At 39.2% G+C, this 23,466-nt stretch overlaps 2 protein-coding genes across 3 annotated transcripts in view; one reads left to right on the forward strand and one right to left on the reverse strand.

Annotated features, from left to right (window-relative positions):
- Nucleotides 1–1,877: 1,877 nt before the first annotated feature.
- LOC119895581 (sodium- and chloride-dependent GABA transporter 2-like) lies at nt 1,878–10,995 on the reverse strand. Its single transcript, XM_038708782.1, has 14 exons — nt 10,764–10,995; nt 10,332–10,466; nt 9,651–9,791; nt 9,249–9,336; nt 8,813–8,945; nt 6,400–6,534; nt 6,198–6,301; nt 5,775–5,899; nt 4,994–5,106; nt 4,775–4,912; nt 4,009–4,111; nt 3,707–3,807; nt 2,680–2,850; nt 1,878–2,343 (listed from the first exon to the last, which is right to left on the reverse strand). The coding sequence occupies exons 1-14, from the start codon at nt 10,954–10,956 to the stop codon at nt 2,218–2,220; spliced, it is 1,806 nt and encodes a 601-aa protein (XP_038564710.1). The 5' UTR covers nt 10,957–10,995; the 3' UTR covers nt 1,878–2,217.
- A 1,673-nt stretch (nt 10,996–12,668) lies between these two features.
- jakmip2 (janus kinase and microtubule interacting protein 2) overlaps nt 12,669–23,466 on the forward strand; it is a 30,910-nt gene continuing 20,112 nt past the window's right edge. For both annotated transcript variants that reach the window (XM_038709720.1, XM_038709721.1), the window contains exon 1: nt 12,669–12,802. The gene's annotated coding sequence lies outside the window, so the exon portion shown is untranslated. The remainder of the gene's footprint in view (nt 12,803–23,466) is intronic.

Below are 23,466 nucleotides of genomic sequence, written 5' to 3' on the forward strand. Positions count from 1 at the left end.
GCTGGCAGCTTTATCTCACATGCAAATTTTGTGGAGCCTGTAAACATGTCAATCCAGAATCAAGAAATTCTGTCTCTGCATCTCGTGACATGAATATATGATGTGTGTATATATAGCAATGGTTGGGAGTGTAACGTGGCGGGGAAGCTAAATAAAAGTGTCATTGCTGCAGCGGTAAAGTTAAGAGCTTGCACAATATTGTAAATCCACCATGCTGTGTCTTTATTCACAGCTGTGTGCATATGTGCTTGTACTGAAGTGTGAACACTCTGAGTCCAGTGGTGCTATTCCATGGCCCAAATTAACCTACATATAATATCAAATATTGAATGAAAAGATAAACTCAGCAAGAGAGATAAAATGCGAAAGAAATACATGTTCATTACCCGTAAGCTAATAAATGACTGAACCCTTACAAAACAGATGAAGGGAGTGATGTGTTGAAACAATACTTCATTATTGGGCATGGATGATAACTAGTCACATCTGTGGTGTTGCCATAGAACACATTTATGGAAAAGGACAAATATTTAGGCCTATTCTGCATCAGATATATTAACAAAAAAAAATGTATTTTATGACTTGAGTCTTGTTTGCTGCATTTGCAAATTCATGTCAAACATAACTATTTCAAGAGAAGACCACCACTGTACCTATGATGTTGTTATGTTATATATTATTTCCATGTCTCTGTCCTGCTGTCATTTTTACATTGTTTGCTGACAGTATATCTCATTATAGACATGTTTTTGTGAAAAAATGTATCTGATTTTCATGTGTACACAATGATTATATCAAATAACATACTGAACGTGTCAAGTATATCTAACTTCCTACCAAATTACTTCAAGATGATGTCAAGTTGATCTTAAACCACAGACGCAATTGCCCCAAAGGAATACGTTGCAGCCACTTCAGCAGTTTGTACTTATCCTTTAATCTACTGCACAAATTTCAAAACTTTTTGTATCTACTACTAGTCATATCGACCCCAAAATGTGAAAATAGGGCCCAGGTTTAAAAATACCGCAATTACCCTTTAAAGTCACACGCCAGTCCTAGAATCATATCATATCATATATTAATGTAATGGAGAACTTATCTCTATGTCCTCAATTCAGACCATACTTTAGCATCGTGATTCTAACAAATCACACGAATGAAACACCCATTTGGTGTAAAACTGCCTAAGAAAAGATGTCAGATGTCATTTTAGAGGAAAAGGTGGGAGTCTGACCTGAAAAATTCGGGACTCTATATGGGCCTGCAACCAGAGGTGAAGAGATTTAAAGTTGGGGCTGCTGTAGCAGGAGGTGCTCTTTTTCCCAGTCTATGTATATGCCAGTCTTGCAACTGCCAGGCCCCGTTGCACACAGCAGACAACAACATACAATAACCACGACATAGTTAAACAGGGCCAAATGGCTTTCGCACACAGCGGACAAAAAAATATCCAAATACGCACAATATTCACAGCACAAATACACATTACACACACCCACACAGTCGTGTTTCCATAAATTTCAGGGACATTACATTGACTTACATTAACACCCTGGAGACTTATCCTAACCATAACCACAACTTGCTTATACCTAATCGTAAACTTTAAAAAGTCTTCCCACTAAAATTTTATGGTTTACATTATGGGAACTTGCGTATCGTCCCCAAAGGAAGGTAAGTCCCCACAGAACAGACAAGAACACACTCTATCTATCTATCTATAATAATAAAAAAAATCTAAAAGCTAAAATCATAACTGTCTATCATCACAATTGTATAAATATATATTTTAGATTTAAAAAATTAAAAAGCTGTCAATTCCAGGTGTATAAATATATATTTTTAAATGATATTATAATATAAATAATAAAATAATATGAATAAAATATCACTGTGCAAATACTTTTTCTGAAGAATGAACAATGGGGCAGTTGCTTGTTAAATGCTTGTGTTTGGCCATTAAATGCACAGCACACTTGTGATTAATCATGCTGCTCCTCCAGGTTACTTCTCTTCAAGTATAGGAGTAGGTCATTTTATAAATGGGTCTTATTCTTCACTTGTAGCAAAAAAACTTTTCACACACAGTTGCCTCCTAAGTAGCCTCATTTTAGAGCATCCTGATTTTGGATTCTTAGAAGATTGATGAATAAGGCTTCAGAAGACCACACAATAATTTACAGCACACCTCTCAGCTGAACAACTTCTTTATGTTCACTGAATGACTTGGGCTAAAGGTTTGAGCTCTGTGTCGGGACTGGTGCCATTGGTTCCTAGTGTGGCAAGACATTTTTGTTCCATCAGGAGGTGGTCCATAGGCTGGCAGAGAAACAAGAATCGCTGAGGAAAAAAATAAATACAGTGAAGTGGATTTCTGAGTAGCTCAGGGTCAAACTTATTGCATACTTTGTGCATACCAGGAGGGATTCTTTGCACTGTAATTCCAGTTTACACATTATAATTTATCACTTTTATTATATAACTTTTTATTACAACTTTTGTCCAGTTTTTTAAGAAGTTGTACTACCTTAGAATGACAAGACTACCCTTTGTTGTATGCAAGTACAATGACATTAAAGCTTTATTGAAATGAATTGGAACCTTGAAAAACAACCAACACAATACAATAAAAAGTCAATACAAAACTGTTTAATCAATAAATATATCCCTGCTCACCTGTCGAAGAGAGCCTTTTCCCTGCCTCAGTTTATGTAACACAAAGAGTGGGATGAGGGAGAGGGAGATGGTGGCAATGAACCAGCCCAAGATGTTGGCCCAGAGTGGATAAACATAAGTGTTGCTGAACTTCAGAGGGGAGTATCTGACAATAGAGAAGATGAAGGTGCCCTGTGATTAGAGGAGACAAAGTGGATTAATGTTAAACCTTACAGTCTGTGTGAAACTGTGGAGCTCAAAAGACAAGGTACCTACTTAACCCTAACTTTACAGGTTTTTCTTTTCCACAAAGGCATTGGACATCTTAAAACGGGGAATGAAAAACAAACATATACTGTAGAACCACTGGGGTCTTAGGGTCGTTAATCCTGTCATGAATACGATGCAAATTCATCTTGACATGCATATTTTTTTTTTTTACTTTTGAGGTCATTGGGGCTGGGTTGTAAAGTGCTGCAAGGGGAATTGCAAATTAAGTAAGAGTCAAAAGAGGAAGAGTTAAAACAAATGTGATACAAATATGATAATGTAATAAATCTACCATCTCTGCGTGTTTATTCAAAGCTGTGTGCATCAATGCCTGTGATTAATCTGCACCAAAGGTGTCCCTACCAATATCCAGCAACTACTGATCAGAACAATTAAACATAACCACTGTTGTCCATCAGAATCTGTCAATGTATTTGATACACAAACAATTCCATCCATCCATCGTCCACCCATTATCCTGCATACAGGGGCCAATCCTGGAGCCAATCCCAGCTGACATCAGGCGAAAGGCGGGGTACACACTGAATAGGTTGAGAGTGAGTTCCCCCACAAGGGAAGTTTTTATTGTCCCTACCAACACTGAATATAATATCTGCCCTTGACCTGCTCTATTCTCACTGGGGTGGTTCTCCTTTCTCTCATGAACATACACGTCACATATTAAATCACGCGTCAGATGGAAACAGACACGAGAAAGGTAGCACATGGAAGAAACAAATCAACCACAAGACAGTGAATGAAAGGACTGAATGCTTACAAAACAGAGTAAGGGAGTGATGTAGCACCAGCAGTACTTCATTAATGGGTATGGACGATAACCAATCATGTCTACGATGTTGCCATAGAAACGGTCAGCACCTTTAGAGAAAGGAAAGATAATGGAAAGGTCAGTCTCGTCTTCAACATATATTCTCGACATGAATGTATCAGCATACCAAAAGTGCACACAGCGGTTTTTGTTCCGTTAGAAATTGTTTCTGATAATGTGAAGAAGAGTTGTGTCGGTTCTGTCAACAGGATATAGTCTTTATGTGTATGGTTGTATCGTCTATGAGTTACCATACACCCAGGCAATGCTGACAGACTGGCAGAGGGAGAGGAGGAGCAGGGTGGTGCCACTGCAGACATGATGGTCCAACAGCTGGAGCAGGTACATCCCTCCCTAAAAACAATGACAGAGGTATACAGATATAGAAATTTATTTTGTAAAACTTCCAAAACTTCCAGAACCTGCAATATAATCAGCATCTGCATATCTTTTTCTTACATCTGACGTCTGACGCATTTCTCTCATATTTTGTCTCATTATCACTTGTTATTATGAATTGTTTGACCTTTCAAGAAATACACTTAGAAGCTTTTATGACAAGAGTTACATGAGATTGATACCACTCTCATTCATATTCGTCCTTTTAATATGAAGCTGGAGACAGCAGCCAGTTAGCTTAGCTTAGAACAAAGACTGAAAAGAAAACAGCTTGTCAGGCCAAGATGTCACTGGTCCTGACCAAGAAAAATAATCCAGCACATAACCCCCCATTTACAATTTGTTAAGCAAACAAGATGTAATTTTTGCGCTTTAGCAGTGATAGTAGGTGGTTTTGTTACCATCAGAAAGAGCCAGGCCAGCTGCTGTTTCCCCCTATTTCCAGTCTTTGTTCTGTATCATCTTCTGAATCACTAAGCCCTACCTGGACTGACTTCCTCTCACACTGCTACTTTTTTTTCTGTAATATTTTACCAGTTTCTAAAGCACATAAATTGTTACATAAACTATTTGGTCGGAACACTGAGGAAGGCTGTCTAGCAAGTCTTCTGTACAAACCTCAGTGACCAGGGAGAGTCCCAGCAAACAGCAGAGACTGCAAATGGCCAGCAGAAGCAGCTCACGTCTGTAGCCTTGGCGCAGGTAAGTTGGGAACAGATCAACCAGTGACGTCATCAGACACTCTAGACCAACAAACTAGAAGGAACCAGTGGGAGGAAAAAGAGTCAGGGCTTCGTTCATTCATTCAGTCATTTATCCAGAGAGCTTTGGCCGTACCTGACTGTCCAATCCAAGCAGAATGATCATGACGAAGAAACACACCGACCATACCCGGGGCATGGGCATCATGGCTACAGCACGTGGATAGACAATGAAGGCCAAACCTGGACCTACACACACAGAATGTTATGAGATATCACACAAAAGTCCAGATCACTATAATGAACTGACTGACAAACCGACATTGCCATCCTAGAACCATGCCGCTAACATGGCTAACATTAAGACATTGTGCTATTTTCCAGATGCAAGCGGCAAAGCCAGAAGTGGCCGAGCTTCATAAAGCAAAACTGTGTTAAGTGTTTGTTTTTTTTAAATCAATGACAGTTGACGATTTGGCTTGTCGTCTGCCTTGAAGTTTTGCTCTAAATGTCTACACACTGAATGAGAAATGTGTAGAAGCATCTGAGACCTGTGGGTGAACTTATAGTTGGTTAAAAAGTCACCACAGCTCATGTGTTGCTTTCTGATTCCCAAAGTGTAGGTCAAAATTAATGTGCACAACTGACTCTGATTAATATTTTTTGTCTTTAGTTTTGCATTTCCAAAAAATATGATAGAAAAAGGCATCAAGAATGCCAGAAAGCTTAGTAGGTTGGAATGATGAGGGGATAAGGATAAAGATATATCACATGCTTTGGCACAATTTCCAGGTCAAGTGTCTGTGTAAGGTGCAGTATGACAGTTTAAACTACAAGCTCCCCAAAAAGCCTCACAGGAAACAGCTTATCTCTCTAAAGCTCACTTTGAAGTTGAACTTAACTGAATCACCACTTGCCTGATTCGGCTACTTCAGAAATATCCACTCCTTGTTCGTATGTCATGAAACCCAAAACAGAGAAAATGGCGAAGCCCGCAAAAAGGCTGGTGGCACTGTTCAGTAAACACAAGTAGAAACAGTCCCTGAAAGAAAAATGAATTTAGTTCCAGAAATGTGTAGGCAATTGAGGAGTGGATACAAGTGTTCCAGCTTAGCTAATGTTAACCACAGGCCCACACTAATTAAACTTCATTATCACATGTTTAATTAAGAAAATTCTTGGCTTTGTAGCATAAAGTTTCACCTAAAATGATGTGATGGGAGTGCAATGAAGTAAGTCTGCAGGGATGTTATATAAAAGACAAGAAACACTAACATTTCCTGTAAGAATTCAGATACAGTTACATTTCATTTCCAGCAGGATAGTTTCGAGAGTTGTACCTGTAACAGTCGTTGTTGTAAGTGTTATAACTCCCAAGAGAGGTTAGGAACCCGAAGCCGACAGCATAAGAGAAAAAGATCTGAGTGCCAGCATCCATCCATACCTGAAAAGGTCAAACAAATACTTGTGTGTATGTGCATGGCCCTGTGTAGAGTAAACAATGTAATTATTCTGCTCGTAAGATTGTATGTGTGTTTTTACCTGGGGGTCTGAAAGGCGAGTGATATCAGGGTAGAGGTAATAAATGATCCCATCCATTGCCCCGGGTAGGGTAACACCACGTATGAACAAAACCAACAGCATAATGAAGGGGAATGTGGCTGTGAAGATGGCTGCCTGAAAAGAAGAGGAGGAAACAGTCAGTAAGAACCCCCTAGCACGCTGCTATAGTGAAACAGATCAGCCACATCTGGGGTGTAGGGCTAAAAATAAGGATTATTTTCATTGATTAGTTTATAAAATGGCGAGTCCAATTTCCTAGAACCTAACACAACATCTTCAAATCAACAGTTCAAAACCCAATAATGACAAAGAAAAGTAGCAAATCCTCACCTTTGGGAGGCAGGAAACAACAAATGTTTGGCATATTTCCTTCATAAATGAATTAAATGATCAAATATCAATGAATATGCTGATTGTGATATGTGATTAATTGACTAATTGTTTCAGCACTGATCTTTAAAAAATCAGTTCCCAACATATAAATGAACATGAGCTCAATCCTAGTTCATCTGATACTAGGCAGCATGGTTCATGGTGTAGCATCTGATTTTGAATAAGCATTATTTAAGAAATGTAAAAATTGCCTCAGTTGGATTACTGTACTGACTGGCGACCTGTCCAGGGTGTACCCCGCCTTTCGCCCGATGTAAGCTGGGATTGGCTCCAGGCCCCCGCGACCCTGTACACAGGATAAGCGGTTGACGATGGATGGATGGATGGATGGATTACTGTACTCCAAATTAGCTGCAGCCAATGTAATGTTTTAGTTTTTTTTAGGTTTCAGTACTGGTGTGAAAACCTCAACACTGGTGATATTTAAATTAAAATTGGGGGCATACATTTCTTGGATTTTGTGTTAATGTGTATATTTATTCTATTATTTAAAAGAATGGCTTGGACACATCAAACACCTGCTATTACATGAAGACAGATAAGAACCCCCCCCCCCGAACTGTGGATTGATTGGATAGTTTAAAAAAGTTTTCTCCCACTGTTTATTGTTTAAGTAATAAATACAGAGCATTACATCGAGATGCAGAGCTGCAGGAAAAACGCAGAAAAGACAGATGCATGCTGTGTTTAATTCTGAAGTGAAGTGGGTAAGGGGAGAGAGACTGATTTAAAAGCATTACTTTCAAGAGTGTCACTGAGTGAAACCCCGTAGCTCTGTGACTTCGGGCATGTTCACTGGTGTAACAGGGACAAGGGGCTGATTTTCATCATAGAAGCAGATCATCAGATTGTGAAGTACTGCAGCTTCAGTAGTAACGGCAGCCTTCCCTTCAACACACAGCTCCGCTGCTCACAAATGCAGAGCAAATGTCTTGTGAGCATAGGTGTCATTTACACTGGGGATGCTGGGGGGGACATGTCCCCACCACCTTTTGAAATGGCTGATTTTGTCCCCACCACTTTAGTATAATTTGTTAAAAAACGTTTGAAATATAGCTTGCAGTTAAATAACAAATGAAAATGCCCGCAAAGGTTTATTTGCACATTAAATAAACATGCAATGCAAATAAAATACAGAAGAAACAAATGTGCATTGTCCAAAAAAGGTAACTTAGGCTTAAAATCAAAACAAGCTACTTATTATAAAATGACCCAAAAACGTGCATGCACCAATCAACAACTTTAACAACTTCTTGACACAGTTTCTTTTTGGCCACGTTTTCCGTTCTCTCCCTTTGGGGTAGAGGAAGCCTTACCCAATCCTAACCTTAACTTTAGGCAGTCTGTTTTAATCATGTTTCTTCCAAAGGCCCAGGGCTAGACTGGCATAACTGTCTTTATTTATTTATTTTCTCAGTTTTCTTAATTGACACTGAGATAGCTCAATCAAATTTGGTCCACTTGGTTTGGGGAAATTGTACAATAGGCACGCACATTTAAGGAGAACATAAGGATGATGAACTGGTGGGTGGTGTTCGACCGGTTGTTTGTGTGTGTATGTGGGTTGGTGGGGGGTCTAACCAAGTCGTGATAACTTTTAAAACTAAAATAAAACTTCATATCCCCAGCTGTACCCACAATACGTTGTGTAAACAATTCACAACAAGTCATTCATCAAAAAGTAGCATGATGTCATGGACCAAAGGTGGCTTAGCCTCCTATCTACATTGTATCTGCGAACAACTCTGCGATGCCAGGGGTCAGCATGCCCAGGTCTCCATCTTTGTTTGCCACCTGGGTGACAATGTATCCAACCTGAGGGTGGTTAGCCCACAGAGTGGAGGCACAATGTACTTCTTTTGGGCTGTGCCCAACATGTGACCCCCCCATGGGTCAAGGCGAGCTCTGACTGACACACTTCATTGGGAAAAGCATTTTGGGTAGACTTTTACCAAAATGTATGTATTTATGGATGTTGTTCACTGTTCAAGCAGCTAACCTTTCCTGTTGACTTGATACCCTTCCAAACGCAGAAGTAGCAGATGACCCAGGTCAGGATGAGACACAAGACCAGTTCCCACCTCAAGCTCCCCACCTCCTCGATACCACCAGAGATTTTCAAAACCCGACGCCTGGAGAGAGAAGCGAGGCAATGTTGAGGGGAAGGGGGAAAGCAAAAAATGAATGACAGGTGAAAAGGAATGGAAAAATAATTATAGGTAGAGGGGAAAACTGAGTGACAGGAGGGGAGGGGGAGAAAATCAGAGGTCGGCTAAAACAAGTGTGGAGAAGACTGGAGGGGAGAGAGAGAGGAACTGGAGGGCAGGGTTGAAAAAGGGAGAAAAGAGAAAGGAGAGGGAGAAAAAATGGAAAGGCAATGATTGAAAGAAAAATTTACATTCAATTAAACTTATGTGAGTTGACTACATGCTTACTGCCAGAACTCCACAACAGGAAGAGTGGTATTCAGTCTGGATGTCATGCTGATGCTCAGATTTGGAGGGATGAAGTCAAAGCATGAGTCTAGTATGGGACAATAAAACACTGGGAATATGAAAATGCTCATTTTTAAATCAAACATGGCTTTCTGCATCCCTCAGAGACAATGACAAATTATCTTGACATGAAATGATATAGTAGAATAATAGCTACATATAAAATCCTTAGTGTTGTACATAACACCCAAAGCCCTATAACAATATTACAACAAAATGAATGATCATATCCCTACATCTCAGTGGAAAAGAAACACTTTGTACCAAATCTTGGTAATTTTAAAGGGTAGGCCTACATTCATCTAAAAGCTTCCAAAGCCCTCACCAAAAGCTGCATCCTACCTGTGTTCCAGTAGTGTCCACATGTGGCCCAGGGCAAATCCCCGCTGAAGGACGAGAACAGGTAAAAGAATGCCCATACAATGATGATAATGTAGGAGGTGGCACTGAATATGATGATTAAGTGACTGGCATAGCCAATGCCTGGAAAAAGCAAAAGCATGCAGAATACGATATTAGTGAGGGCAGCGCACAGGTAATATTCTTATGTTGCAATTACCACTTTATGTGGGGCAAAGTGTGTCCTATTCAAAAAGTAAGCTAATTAGAATATTCTGCTGTGATGAGAAACAACGCGAATTATCTGCTGCAAACCAATCGGATGACAAAAAGTGAAATGATCAAAAGTATAGACTTTTTGCGTAATTACGCACGCAGTAAATTCTAGTAAACAAGAAGCCCGTTGATAAATGGGACTACACATCAAACATATTATCCTTCATATTTTCAAAGGGAATTTTAGTGAAAATAAGCAATTTTATTAGCAAAACCTTAGGAAATAATTTTAAAGATGTAGCCCTTCAAACTTTTGAAGAGCTCTCCTTTCTGTGGGCTGTCCCATAGTCACTCGTGGCGTCATGTGATTGTACTGTACGTTTGACCATACAGGCCAGGGGCTCTTATGTTACAAAACCAATAGAGGTAATGTTGGAGGGATCAAGAAAATAAGCCATTTTTATTTACCTTGGAATAGCGGACAAATCTTTCTCCAGCACGTAATTCCCCCCTCGTTGGTGTACTGTCCCAAGGCAGTCTCAAGGAAGAATAAAGGGACTCCGCATGTAAACATGAACAAAATGTATGGGATGAGAAACACGCCTGCAAAAAGAAGAGTATCTTTATGTTTTATTTTATTTAATGCGCCTAGAGAACAGATAACACACAGGAGGGAAACTACAATTATTATTTAGCTGATGCTTTTATCCAAAGCGACTTACATTTGCTATATATGTCAGAGGTCGCACGCCTCTGGAGCAAATAGGGATTAATTATAGGGACACATTGTAGTCAAACCCGGGTCTCTCACACCAAAGGAATGTGTCTTAACCACTGCGCCATCACCACCCCCATTGCATGACAAACTGAGAGCAGCCGTTGCCGTGTAAATTCTCTCACCTCCGCCGTTTCTGTAGCACAGGTAAGGGAACCTCCATACATTCCCAGGTCCGATGATCGCTCCCATCACAGTCAGGATGAACTCGGCTTTGGTCCCCCAGTACCCCCGTCCGTCCGACTCTTTGGGCATCCCATGTGGGTATTGTTCTGCCACAGAAGCTGTGCAGAGGCCATTGTCTTCGTCGATGGCCATTTCCCCCTTCAAATCACTTTCCTAAAACCACTCTGTAAGGGCACCTTTCTTCTGTACACACATACGATTGACTTACTGCGTAGTCTCCTGGCCAACACCTGTTTGTTAGCACAGACTGCACGCGAGTATGAAGTTGATGGAAGGCAGGTAGATGTAACAGCAGCTCTGATAGTCCTGTTACTGAGGATGGTGTTGGCTGAGGTTGAGATATGTATTTGTGTGTATTGAGGGCCCTGGGGGAGCTTGTCATTGAGTAAAAGAAGTTCAAATGGGCGGTCCAAATCTGCTGCGCCTTAATCCACCCGACGCTACAGAAAAACAGTAACGTCTAATGTGTGGAGTTAAGAACTGTATTGTGCCGAAGAAACTATTGTTTTTCTTATGTCTGTGTAAGCACGTACACATATGATACATAGATAGATAGATATACGATATGGTTCATTTTAAAAATGAGTGGCAGATGAAAGATAGTTGCGCCACTCACCTACAGAACGTGTCTTTCTTGGACTTTTAGACAGACAACACTTCTGAAGTGTTTTAGTTCAAAACAACGTGTAGAATATAGCAACAAACAAACAAGTAAGATAAGTAATTTGAATCTATGGCGTCTGTTATAGTAGCCTATTTATAAATGTCTTTTATTTCTTGTTTTCGTTCTTTTTTGTTCTCCACTCCGGAGAAATCTGACTTCAACCATTAATATCAATCACTTACAGTTCTGGGACCGACCGTTAGGAGACACTAATCTCTCATTCAGTTTGTACAGCATAATCTATGTAGCTAACTGCAACACGTTAGTATAGTGCAGTATAGGAAGCACATATTAACAATTTTGGGGTTTGAGGTTTTTTTTCCTGATTAACATTTTGAGCCATGTTCATTTCAGTTCAGTTAAACTTTAACTATATAACTGTGATGCAAATGATGTGACAAAGAGAAACATATTACTGCTCTACAGAAGTATTTAAGATTATTTGAGGTTTGAACTTTTTTGTACTGTATGTACTGCAAGGTTTGCATTTTCACACATGGCAACAAACATTAGATCATGTATTATCATTGAAAATACCATTTGCAAAAACTGTATATAATCTTGTCCAAGTCCCATTTTTGCTCCTCGTGCATTCCATTCCATTTGAATGTTTAATGGCTAAAATACTACCCATTAACTCCAGTACTTAAATTCCTGAGCAGTAAGAATCTGCTTGTTAATTTATAGTACAGCCTACACCGCAGTTCTTTCAGAATGTTACAGTGAGGATCCTTTACTTTAACAACTGTTCAAATTTGTTTAATTGCACGACCATGGTATAGTATAGAATTTTAAGCATGTTGTACAAGGAATTATTATTTAATAGGCCCCAGTATATCAACCAATATGACCCATTTTTTCACCCAAAGAATCATTTGAAAATTAGGCCTATTCAAATTAATTAATAATTTAAAAATATGTTGTTTTTTTTCATGTAATGTTGCGATTAAAATGTTTTCCCCTTTTCAGAACTTCTAAGAACCGTTATATGGACAGCTCCAGGAGCGTTAGGGACAGTTACGCGAACGTGTCCTGCGATCTGGGGTGTGAGCAGGTCTGTGCTGTGTGCTGGTGGACTGCGGCTGCACTGGAGCCGGCTGGCCTGGAAACCAGTGAGCTCATTCTGGCTGCATGGAGGGGAGGGCGGGGCTCCCAGCATCATCACCACCGGCCATCACTGCTTCATTGTACGGGCTGCTGCTGATGCTGAGATCGTAGCGGAGGTGGTGTTTTTTTTTCTTTAAAAAAGGAGCATGTCATGGACACGGTTTCACACAGATTAGGATTTCACACACGATGAGAATCGATTGCGAGGTAAGGCACAGAAAGCTGCTTCTAAGTACCGTCCTTGGTAGGTTTAATATCGTCTGAACTGGGACTTACTGGGACTAGCGGGCCTGCTGGTTTGAGTCGGGTTGATCATCTCAGCAGCGGTGCGAGAAACATATTGGGCTCGCTTTTATTCCACTGCCTATTTGAACCAAAACGGTATTATTGCAGCAACAAATGCCATCACCGTGTACGATAGCATAAAAAGGGAAACCTTGAGCGTGTGGTGGGCCTATTGGCTTAGCCTGCATGTCGGAAGTGGCAGGCCTGCTCTGGCAAGCAATTCAAAGATGACGAGGATGGAGCTCGTGTCCGCTTGGAGATTTTCATCGCCTTGCAGGGCCTTCTCGTACACACGACGGATGCTCACGCTGTGTCTCTAGCATCCTGTGTGTGTTTCTACATTTCTGCGGCTGGTAGGCGTTTGGTAGCTGGGTGCAGTGAAGCTTCCAGCTGTTGTTGCATGTGCTTCAGGTAAAGCCAGATGTGCATTGGCTTCTATGCATTACTACGCATGTGTGATTTGCAGTGTGTGCATTTTTCTGCTTGACAGGATTACCACACACGTTAATGGCCATGTTTTGACAGGATGCTGCAGTGATGTTGCAGGAGGATGCTAGTCCACAGCGGGTTGGCAGGGCCTCCAGACTGAGGCTCAGGGTCTGTAGCCTGCAAACTGCCCCGGGGTGTTACACTGGCCTGGTTTAACAAACATCACCCCTGCTGGGAATGCATTTGCCACACTATTGTTTTAGGGTCAGCACAGATCCAGGCCCACAAGTTAATAGTTTATGGATTGAAATGTAAAAACAGAACCACTCAATAGCACACATTGATGGAGCAAAATGAAACAAGAGGAAATAATGAAAAGGACCAGAATAAAATTAAATCACTTTAAAGGGGTCAGAATGAACTCGGTTGTCACAATAGTGGACATATAGTCAGGCAGTATGATTCATATGTGACATGATCTTGGTTGGAGCTTATTTATAGTCATATTTATATTGCGCTACAAATCTGTCAGAGTTTGATTAAATTTTGGAATAGGACATCCTCTGTGATGCTCAGAGCCAGCTGGACAGAGGTGATGGTGTTATGTTAATTTCTGTATTTACCTGCCATCAAGTCCTGTTGCATTACTGTACACTATCATATAATTGTAACTGGTTGTTACATGAAGCATTAAGATGGATTTCAGCTGAACTGCACAACGTGTTATTGCTTTAAAAATGACTTCTAATTAACATCAACATGGTTAAACTATCTGTAAAGGGGAACATGAAATTGATATTGGACTCATTATATTTGTATAAACACAAACAGTCTCAATCAGAACATCCCTGTCGGCTGGTTGCATCTTAATGATAAATAGGGTTTGGTTATGACAACTACTACTGTGGATTTTAATTATAGTTATTGTTTGAGAACTATAATGCACTTTGCTTTACAAATACTATGTGTTAATAATAAACCATGGAGCAGATGTGAACATTTTGATGCACTGTTTCCAGCATTCATGGAGCTCTGTTCATACACTCTGTTGGTATTTAGATCTGAGGCAGATGGATTAGAAGTCATTTTTTGGCATGAGCTAAGAAGCGGAAAAACATAATCCACAAACGAGCAGGAGAGTGCTGCTTCACTCCAGCCGAAGTCAGGACGCACTAAACCAACTTACATCACAAGCATACCCCAGACTGATTAAAGCAAAGTTGCTCATTGACATTGGGGCAGTGCTGGCTTCAGTCTGACTAACTTTTGCCGACTCGATTGCATAAATACAAACAGTCTCAAACAGAACATCATGTAGGTCTGCTGCATCACACTGATAAACCGTGTTTGGTTATGACAACCAATATAGTGAAGATGGATTTGAAGTCATTTTTGGCCTGAGCTAAGAAGCAGACAAACATGATCCACAAACGAGCAAGAGAGTGCTGCTTGACTCCAGCCCAGGTGAGGACATTTTAAACCAACTTACCTCATAAGCAGTACCCAAACATTTTTGCAGACTTGATTGCATGATGCATAACCTGGTTAAGTAAAAAGAATAATAGCATGATTTTGTTTTTGGGGGGGGAAAAGTAGTGCCTGTTGGTTGAATATATGCACATGAAAGCATCAGAGAGGTCTGTTTAAGTCTGGTACTAAGGAAAGTTTGGATTGTAATTGGATTGGGTAATTGCAGACAGAGCTCATTCTGTGTTAATATGATCACACTGTATGTTTTAAAAAATATATATATAAGTCAAAGTTTGCTGTATTTTTTTGTTTATTTTGTCGCTTAGGTTTATGTATCACCCTGAGATTGTGGAAGCAAGTAAATAAAAGTGGCAATTTTTACGGAACTTATCAAAAATGTAAATTGAAACTATTTGACCACTGTGATAATGTGGCATCAAAAATATTATGTGTGCATCATGTAGAGTGCTTTGCAAATACAGTAGGATTAATTATCTTTATGCAATATCCTTCAGAATTTTCAGTTGTACATAATAAATCAGTCATAACAAGATTACATTTTAAGAGGTGCTTTAACTTTGGGCTTTCCCCTCAGCATTTGGCATTTGACCAGGTAGAATCCATCCCTCACTTTCCTATAAATGTCCTGCAGCCACATTTGTTGATGATGAGAGAGGAGATAGATAGCCTTTGTTAACATATAAAATATATTTCATGATGACGCATTATGGAGGATTTGTAGCTGTGTCCTTGACTCTATTTTTACCAGTAGCTGTATTTTTGTCATTGTATTTTGTAAACTTTTTTGAGAGCTAATGGAAACTCCAAATATGATCTCCAAAAGCAACCAAAGCGTGTTTTGTATTGTTTAATCCTTACCTTAACCCAAGGCAGAGTATGGCTTGTACACTGGTTTGAGTGGGTAATGGATGACACATGGTAGGTCCTGATATAGAAATTTTGGCTCTATGATGAATGATTTCTTTTGGAAAAAAAAAACTACAGAACTCAATAATAGCCTCTTGTTTACCGTGCAGAAAGGAAGATGCCCACTTATGTTTAATCTCAGCTCTTACATTGTCCCAAATTAATATGAAATGACAATTTCTCAATCTTAATAGCCTAATCATAATGCAAATTGCAACTTTGCAGAACAAAGTAGCTGTCTCTTTCATTTCTCTGTATGACAAAATTATGATACAACTGGAGTGAATGAGCCAGATTTGGCAAAAAATTGCTAAATGCAGCATTGGCATGTAGTCCAAATTATCATGAAAAGGATTGGAAGTGTTTCAAAAATAGCAAAAGTGTGTCCTTAATACCCATCAATCATATTTCTACATGGCTTTTACTGGAAGAGTACCATCAGACTAAGGACGGCAGCAACAAAGCTTGCGTTTCTGTTGGTACCCTGGTAGACTCTGTCTGGAAAATCCTGCTTTAAAACATAAAATTGATGTCTGAGGAGTTAAAAGTGGGTCATGGGGCCAGTAGTGTGCTTCATGTGAAAGTGATGCAGCAGTCAACAACCCAACTCTGCAGCTCCATTGCAGAACATTTGAGCTTACTGCGTTTTTTGTTTTACCTATGGCAAGTTCACTGTATGGTTCTGTCTCCCTGCTCTAATCAACCTCTTTTCCTTCAGCAAAAAGCAGCTATTTTTTTTTAAATATCTCATAAATTGTGCTACCTGCTCAGCACCAAATGGTTTAACAACTTGCTGCTGGGGAAAGTCTCAAATTTAGCAGCTAAAGACAAAAAGGAAAGTAATCTTACACTTAAGTTGCTCAGGTAGTCATAAACATGATTGAAAATGAATGCTAACAGTGTCAATTGGCTATGTAAGTAGGCAACCGTTTGCTATCAGGAGAGTGAAAAAACAACTTAAGAAGGAGATAATATTTCAGCATGCTCCTGAGTGCCTGTCAAGTTCTTATAGAGCTCTTCTGCCCCATTCGCAACAGCAGGCAGCTGTTTTCAGTGAAGAAGCTCTGATAAACTGACTATTCATTACCTGCCCAGCACTAAGCGGCAGACAGACAAAGTTAGTGAGTAGCCGGTGAACAAAGAGTAGCATTTAGCAGCTTAAGAGACAGATATTTCCCTCAGGAGTTGGTTGAGACCAAAACAGAGCTAAAAGGCGAGGAAATGTTGGACTTACATTTTTAGGTGTTTTCAAATGAATGCAAATGTTGCTATGTGTTTGATCGAAGTGTTAGTAGGCAATAGTTTGCTAAAACGTTTGCTGTCAATTTTAAAGGATGGTAATATGTCAGCCTAGTGTTAAGATGTTGTTCCCAGTAACCAAAGGAAAACAAAATAATGAATGCAGATAAATATAAGTAGGCCTATATAATAATAGATCATCACTGTATCCACAATTTGACTTATTTATTTTATTGATTTATCCAGTTTTCTGCTCAGCTAAACCTAAGTGGTGCTTGGTGAGTTAGCAGCATGTTTTGGACCAGTAAATCCTTGTTGTTGGAGAGCTTGTTTCATCATAACGTGAAAGACAGGTTTTTTCATACCAAGCACTAAAGACACTTGTATATTCTGGGAAAGAGTAAAATAAGTGTCCCTTCATGATTTACACATGTATACCGCCTGTATCCCCCTATAGTAAAAGCGTCTTGCTTCTTTCACTCTGTGTACACATTGTAGGGGTGATGACATTTCAATATTTGGCGCAACCTTCCATCTTAGGATAAAGTATACTTTAAGGGATGATGCGTTATCTGGCTAACCTGCTCGCTAGTTCTTAGAGGAATACTGTAAACAGCTTTGGCAAGATCCAGTTCTTTAAACCCTTTCTGGCATGACGAGTACCAATTTCATTAACTTGTGTCAGTCAATATAAATTGGTCTTATGTCAGATGCTGCCATTTCTTGTCGGAGAAGCGAGTACTGCACACTGTAGCTATTGGGTGTCCTTGTCTGCTTTTCTTGCTACCAGGAGTGTTGTGTGAGGTACTGGTACATGTTTTTCCTTTTTGATATAGTTTATTATTTTTGAAGTCCTGCATTGTTGTTGACTCATCATGGGCTTTCTTCTACAGAGATGTCATCTGTGGTGATTGGTGTTTTGTTAACTTGCTATAATGTAATGACTATAATGTCAGGCTGCCTTCTAAGCTAACTTGCTAAGTTAGGAATGAGGCATATTTTCTAAATTAGTGCAGAAAATAATTCACAGTGATTGTGCTTTGGTCCAGATGTTTGTTGTAAAGGGATTGGAATCAGTCTGCAAGGTTGAGGAGTTCTTAGCTTATCAGCTTGTCTTCTGTAAACATGAATTTGTCATTGTTTTTTTTTATATTGGATGAGGATTTCCCACATTTATGTCGAGCAGTACAACCTCTGCTGCAAAGCAATATGCATTTAATATGTAAATGTTTGCAACTACAAGACTATTTCTAAACTTTAAGGGAAAGTCTGGTAAGTCTTTCAATTTTATGTCTTATGAGAACCATGTTGTATGTGAGATCACAATGAGACAATATTGCAGTGTGACTAGCATGGCTCTAAAGTTGATTAAGTTCAGTTTGAAGCCTTTTAAATAGTGCTTTACTTGCAATGTAACAAACTATTTGCTTTAAATCCTCTCTTTAAACAAGAGATGGGCCCTATCTACTGCTATATCTTCCTGTGTATAAATATTAGAGTGCTGAGTAAGAATATTGCTTGGATATTCCTGGGTCCCGCTTTTTGTTAAACTCAACAACGGAGTGGCAATGCAGTGAAATTAACCTTTACCCTAATCATAAAATCAGTTACGTATCCATAGTGCAGAGTGATAAACAGTGAAAGTAATACATTTAAAAATAGAAATGGAGGTCAAAATAGGTTAGACAGTTGAGGTAACATCCGGTGCATGGCCCGGTATTGCCCGTGATGCCTGTCTGTGGGTGTGTTATGTTCCTTTGACTAGCCAGCAGATTATTTCCCAGTGCAGTCTGAAAATGAAATGTGACAGTAATCTGATTGACTTGGGCTCACAGGAAATTCATATTTACCATAGCCCTTCAGAACTGGCTGCTGTCGATGCTTTGTAGGTTAATACAGTATTAGTAGTCATGGTGAGTTGTAGTTAGCTTTGCATGATGGTGGACTGAGATGAATATAGATGAATCATCAGTAAATCATGAAATGAAAATCGAATAATGCAGCTAAATCATTTTCTTTTTTGATTAATCCCCCGATTGTTTTCACCATCAATTAGGCATTTCTAAAATGTAAGGAAAATAAAAATTGTGCAAGGTGATGTCTTCAAATCTGTTATTTTGGCGAACCAACAGTCCAAAACACAAAGATATTCAGTATCCACAAAACAAAGAGAAGAAGAAACTTCTCATGTTGAAGAAGCTACAACCCGAGAATGATTGGCATTTTTGCTTAAAAAGTAAGGCTAATTGATTATCAAAATAGTTTTCAATGAATTTTGTTTTGCTCAATAAAACATTTAATTTTTGCAGCTCAAAAATAAGAATACTTTTCAATACGGCATCCTTTATAATGTTTTGTTAAGTTGTAAGAATTGGCTTCATTGAGACCAGTTATAAGCCATTAATAAGAACAACCTTTGGGTTGCGAGGTCCCTTTGAGTGATTGTATCGACCACTTACCCTGCCAAAAAGGGCTGCAGAGAATCTGGACCAAAATCTATTAATCAACAAGTTGTTAAGCAGCTGTTAATAGATTTCTAACATTTATAACAACAATAGTGCTAAATAGGCTAAAAGGATAAACACCAGCCAAGAGATTTTTTCACAACCTAGCAACTTAGAAGTTCTTATTTATGTTATAACTGATCTATAAAGCGTTAGTAAATGAATTTAATTATTAACCATTAAGAAGCCATTGTATTATTTATAATAAATATTTCTATATTTTATGTATAAAAAAGGGATGAAATTGAAAGATCTAGAGCATTTTTGAATTATGAATTTTCTGAATTATGGTACTACAACAGCACTGTATAAGTGATTGGTAACGTGGTGGAAATAACTTGCAGAAGTGTGATTCCAGCCTGGAGTTGAGAAGTAGTGCTATGAAATGTGTAGGATACTGTGGTAAATAGCTCAGGTCTTTTCCCATTTCAAATCCATCATCTGCTAAGAATAGATTACTAAAGAGGCAGTTATTTGGTAAAGCTCACCTTTATGCAAGAGAAATCTGCTACTATAGTCATGTGTGTTATAGAAATATTAAACCAATTCTACATGTACCATCTGGTGGAGAACAGAGTGTTGAGTAAAGATGACACATAAGCAAAGCAAAGAAAGCAACAGGCTGAACTCAAAGGATAACAGCCCGGCTGGGATGAAATTTCTGTTTCCAGCACCCATGCCACCATAATTCTTGGAGTACATTATGTAATCACACATGTCACAGTGCAAAACAAAGTAACGGACTATGCCATTATTTTGCAACAACTGATTATTTTGATTATTGATCTACTGTTTTTTTTACTTTATCAGTTTAATTTTAAGTGTACAAAATGTCTGTCACAATATCTTAAAGTTGTTTTATTTGACAGTTTAACAATCTAAAACCTCTTCCAATAGCCTACTAATAAGATGTCTACACACAAGGAAACTAAGGCGCCTACCACACTGATTAAGTTAGCTTTCAGAAGTAATAAAAACACCAAGATTTTCCAAGATTGGTGCATTTAGTGAATGTCTTGCCATCTGTGACACCACGATGGTGGAACGAGCTACCACACGCCATCAGAGCAGGGGCGTCCCTCTCTAACTTCAAGAAGCTCTTGAAAACTCATCTCTTCCGAGAACACTTCCTCTTATAACACCTCTAACTCCTAACTTCTAACATGCACTTCCTGTGCTCTTCTTCTTCTATCCCCTACAATGATCTTGTATTGATTGCACTTTTTGTTTTGATTGCACTTTTTGTTTACTCTTACTTCCTTCCCTAGGTATTTACCCCATTGATGTGATATGTACTGTGAGCTCTTACTAGTATTTATTGCTGCTCTTACTAGTATGTATTGTCAGTTGTAGATCTGTAGTTGATACTCCGTTGATGCTTGTATGTTCCTCAAATGTCAGTCTCTTTGGATAAAAGTGTCTGCCAAATGAGTAAATGTAAATGTAAATGTAGTGAAAAATACCATAGTGACTATATTAAAAAAAACTTAACAACACTAAATTACTTTTGACAATTACTTTAATGTGCACATCAAGGCATTTCATTTCATGGATTTCTCTCTGGGCTCAAACCAAAACTGCCACAATGTTAAATCAGCTCTCTGGAGACTTGACTTTCCTTTCTAGATTTTCTCCCTTTCCCCATTTTTCCCTTTTGCATGTAACATTATTATTTATTCTTAGTTATATATAGCTTATTTGATGTTGCCTTATTTTTTGGCATTGCTTTGTTTTCTAAAACATTGCAATTTTTTTTTCATTCTGAAAAGTTAAATACAGACAAACTGCATATCAAAATGCACTTGCATGAGGCCAAAGTGCATTCATGTGTCATAGCCTTGAGAGGCTGACTTGTTTGGTGTCCCAGTAAATTATGGAAATAACTTTGAAAATCAGACAGATGTGTTCTATAGAGAATACATTACAATGTCAGTATTTTTTGTGCAATGTAAATTTACTGCAGGACTGGGAGAAGAATTAAGTTTGATGAACTTTACATTTCTGTTCTAATGTATAATCCAAATGATTTAATCCTTTTATTGCACAAGATAGATTTTCCACTGAGTTTGATCATGAGTTTGAATTAAGGGCAGGGTGAGTTCAGAGAACAGACAGCCTCAGGGAAGTATGAACCCATAAACAGCATACCAAAGTGGTACATCTAATATCAGAGCATGAATTCCATATTGTAAACCTCCAATTGTTCAAGTGGAATAGGCTATGGTGTTAACATGACAAACATCCAAAAACTAACCTACTTCAGTCATGCATTTTGTCTAAGGTCAGGATGTGTTTACATTTTCTATACTTACATAAGTAAAAAAAATGATACAGAAACTTTTTCTGCTCTTCCTTCAAACAGCATACAAGAGCAAAAAGGCATGCATAATTGGATACAAAGGTGTAAACAGGACCTAAAATGTAAAGCCACACACAAAGGTTATGGTGAGATGAGATGATGTGTTTAAGCCAAGGAAAGCATCCCCTAACGTTTTAACACAACATACCCTTTTCACAGCAGACAAAATGTCTTCAGTGGAAAAAGCTTATGGGATATATTTTAACTGAAGCAGTCAATAAATCGTTTGGCTTAACAGAAAATTCACTGATGGCAATCTGGATAATTGATTAATCACTAATTATATCACTGTAAATAGTGACTTGTCACTGGCTGAAATTTTATACAGTTGGTAAAATGATGAATTCATTCATTTAAATATTAGTTGCTGCCAAAATACTGTATTGAGAAAACTTCAATTCAATTCAATTCAATTTTATTTATATAGCGCCAATTCACAACAACAGTTATCTCACAGCGCTTTTCATAAAAGAGCAGGTCTAGACCGTACTCTGTGATGCTATTTACAGAAGCCCAACAGTTCCCACCAAGAGCAAGCACTAGGCGACAGAGGCAAGGAAAAACGTCCTTTTAAGCGGCAGAAACCTCGAGCAGAACCATGGCTCAGGGTGGGCGGCCATCTGCCTCGACCGGTTGGGGGGGGAGAGAGAGAGAGAGAGAGAGAGAGAGAGAGGAGGCAGCCTACAAAATATACACACAGAGGTACAGACAGTAAAGGTGATGTTGCTATAGACTAAATGAAGAATGGTACAGATATTATAGTAGTGTTAATGGCAACAGTCGCAATGTCAATGACCACAACAACAATAGGACCAGTAACAATAGTCGTTGCAGCAGAGGGTGTCGAGCAGGAACACGGGGGCAGCAGGTGACCCGCAGCCACAGATCCAGACTCCACAGCTCCAGAGCCAGAAAACCTGCAGGAAGTGATAGGAGGAGAGAGGAGAGGGAGAGAAAGCACAAGACTACCGGAAAGGGGAGAAGTTGTGTTAGTAACATGCAATAATGGGATGAGGTTGCATACAGAGGGAGAGAAAGTAGAGGAGAGAGGAGCTCAGTGCATCATAGGAAATCCCCTGGCAGTCTAGGCCTATAGCAGCATAACTAAGGGATGGTTCAGGACTAACCTGAGCCAGCCCTAACTATAAGCTTTATCAAAGAGGAAAGTCTTAAGCCTACTCTTAAATGTGGAGATGGTGTCTGCCTCCTGAACCCAAACTGGAACCTGGTTCCACAGGAGAGGAGCTTGATAGCTGAATGCTCTGGCTCCTAGTCTACTTTTGGAGACTCTAGGAACCACAAGTAACCCTGCATTCTGTGAGCGCAGTGCTCTGGTGGGGTAGTAAGGTACTATGAGCTCTTTAAGATAAGATGGTGCCTGACCATTAAGAGCTTTGTAGGTAAGAAGAATGATTTTAAATTCTATTCTGGATTTTACTGGAAGCCAATGCAAAGAAGCTAAAACAGGAGAAATGTGATCTCTTTTCCTGGTTCCTGTCAGAACACGTGCTGCAGCATTCTGGATCAGCTGAAGAGTCTTAATGGACTTTTTCGAGCAGCCTGATAATAAGGAATTGCAGTAATCCAGCCTAGAAGTAACAAATGCATGGACTAGTTTTTCTGCATCATTTTTAGACAGGATGTTCCTGATTTCGCAA

Source organism: Micropterus salmoides, unplaced genomic scaffold, assembly GCF_014851395.1.
Source record: "Micropterus salmoides isolate LMB-PRFRI ecotype aquatic unplaced genomic scaffold, ASM1485139v1 Ms_hic_scaffold_9, whole genome shotgun sequence".
NCBI lineage: Eukaryota > Metazoa > Chordata > Actinopteri > Centrarchiformes > Centrarchidae > Micropterus > Micropterus salmoides.

Excerpts from the sequence above, each read along its gene's own strand:
- LOC119895581 (XM_038708782.1), bottom strand. The coding sequence starts at position 10,956 with ATGGCCATCGACGAAGACAATGGCCTCTGCACAGCTTCTGTGGCAGAA. Across the intron at positions 6,302-6,399 it reads CTCGCCTTTCAGACCCCCAG|GTATGGATGGATGCTGGCAC; the intron begins GTAAAAACACAC and ends TGACCTTTTCAG. Across the intron at positions 5,107-5,774 it reads TTCTGAAGTAGCCGAATCAG|GTCCAGGTTTGGCCTTCATT; the intron begins GCAAGTGGTGAT and ends CTGTGTGTGTAG.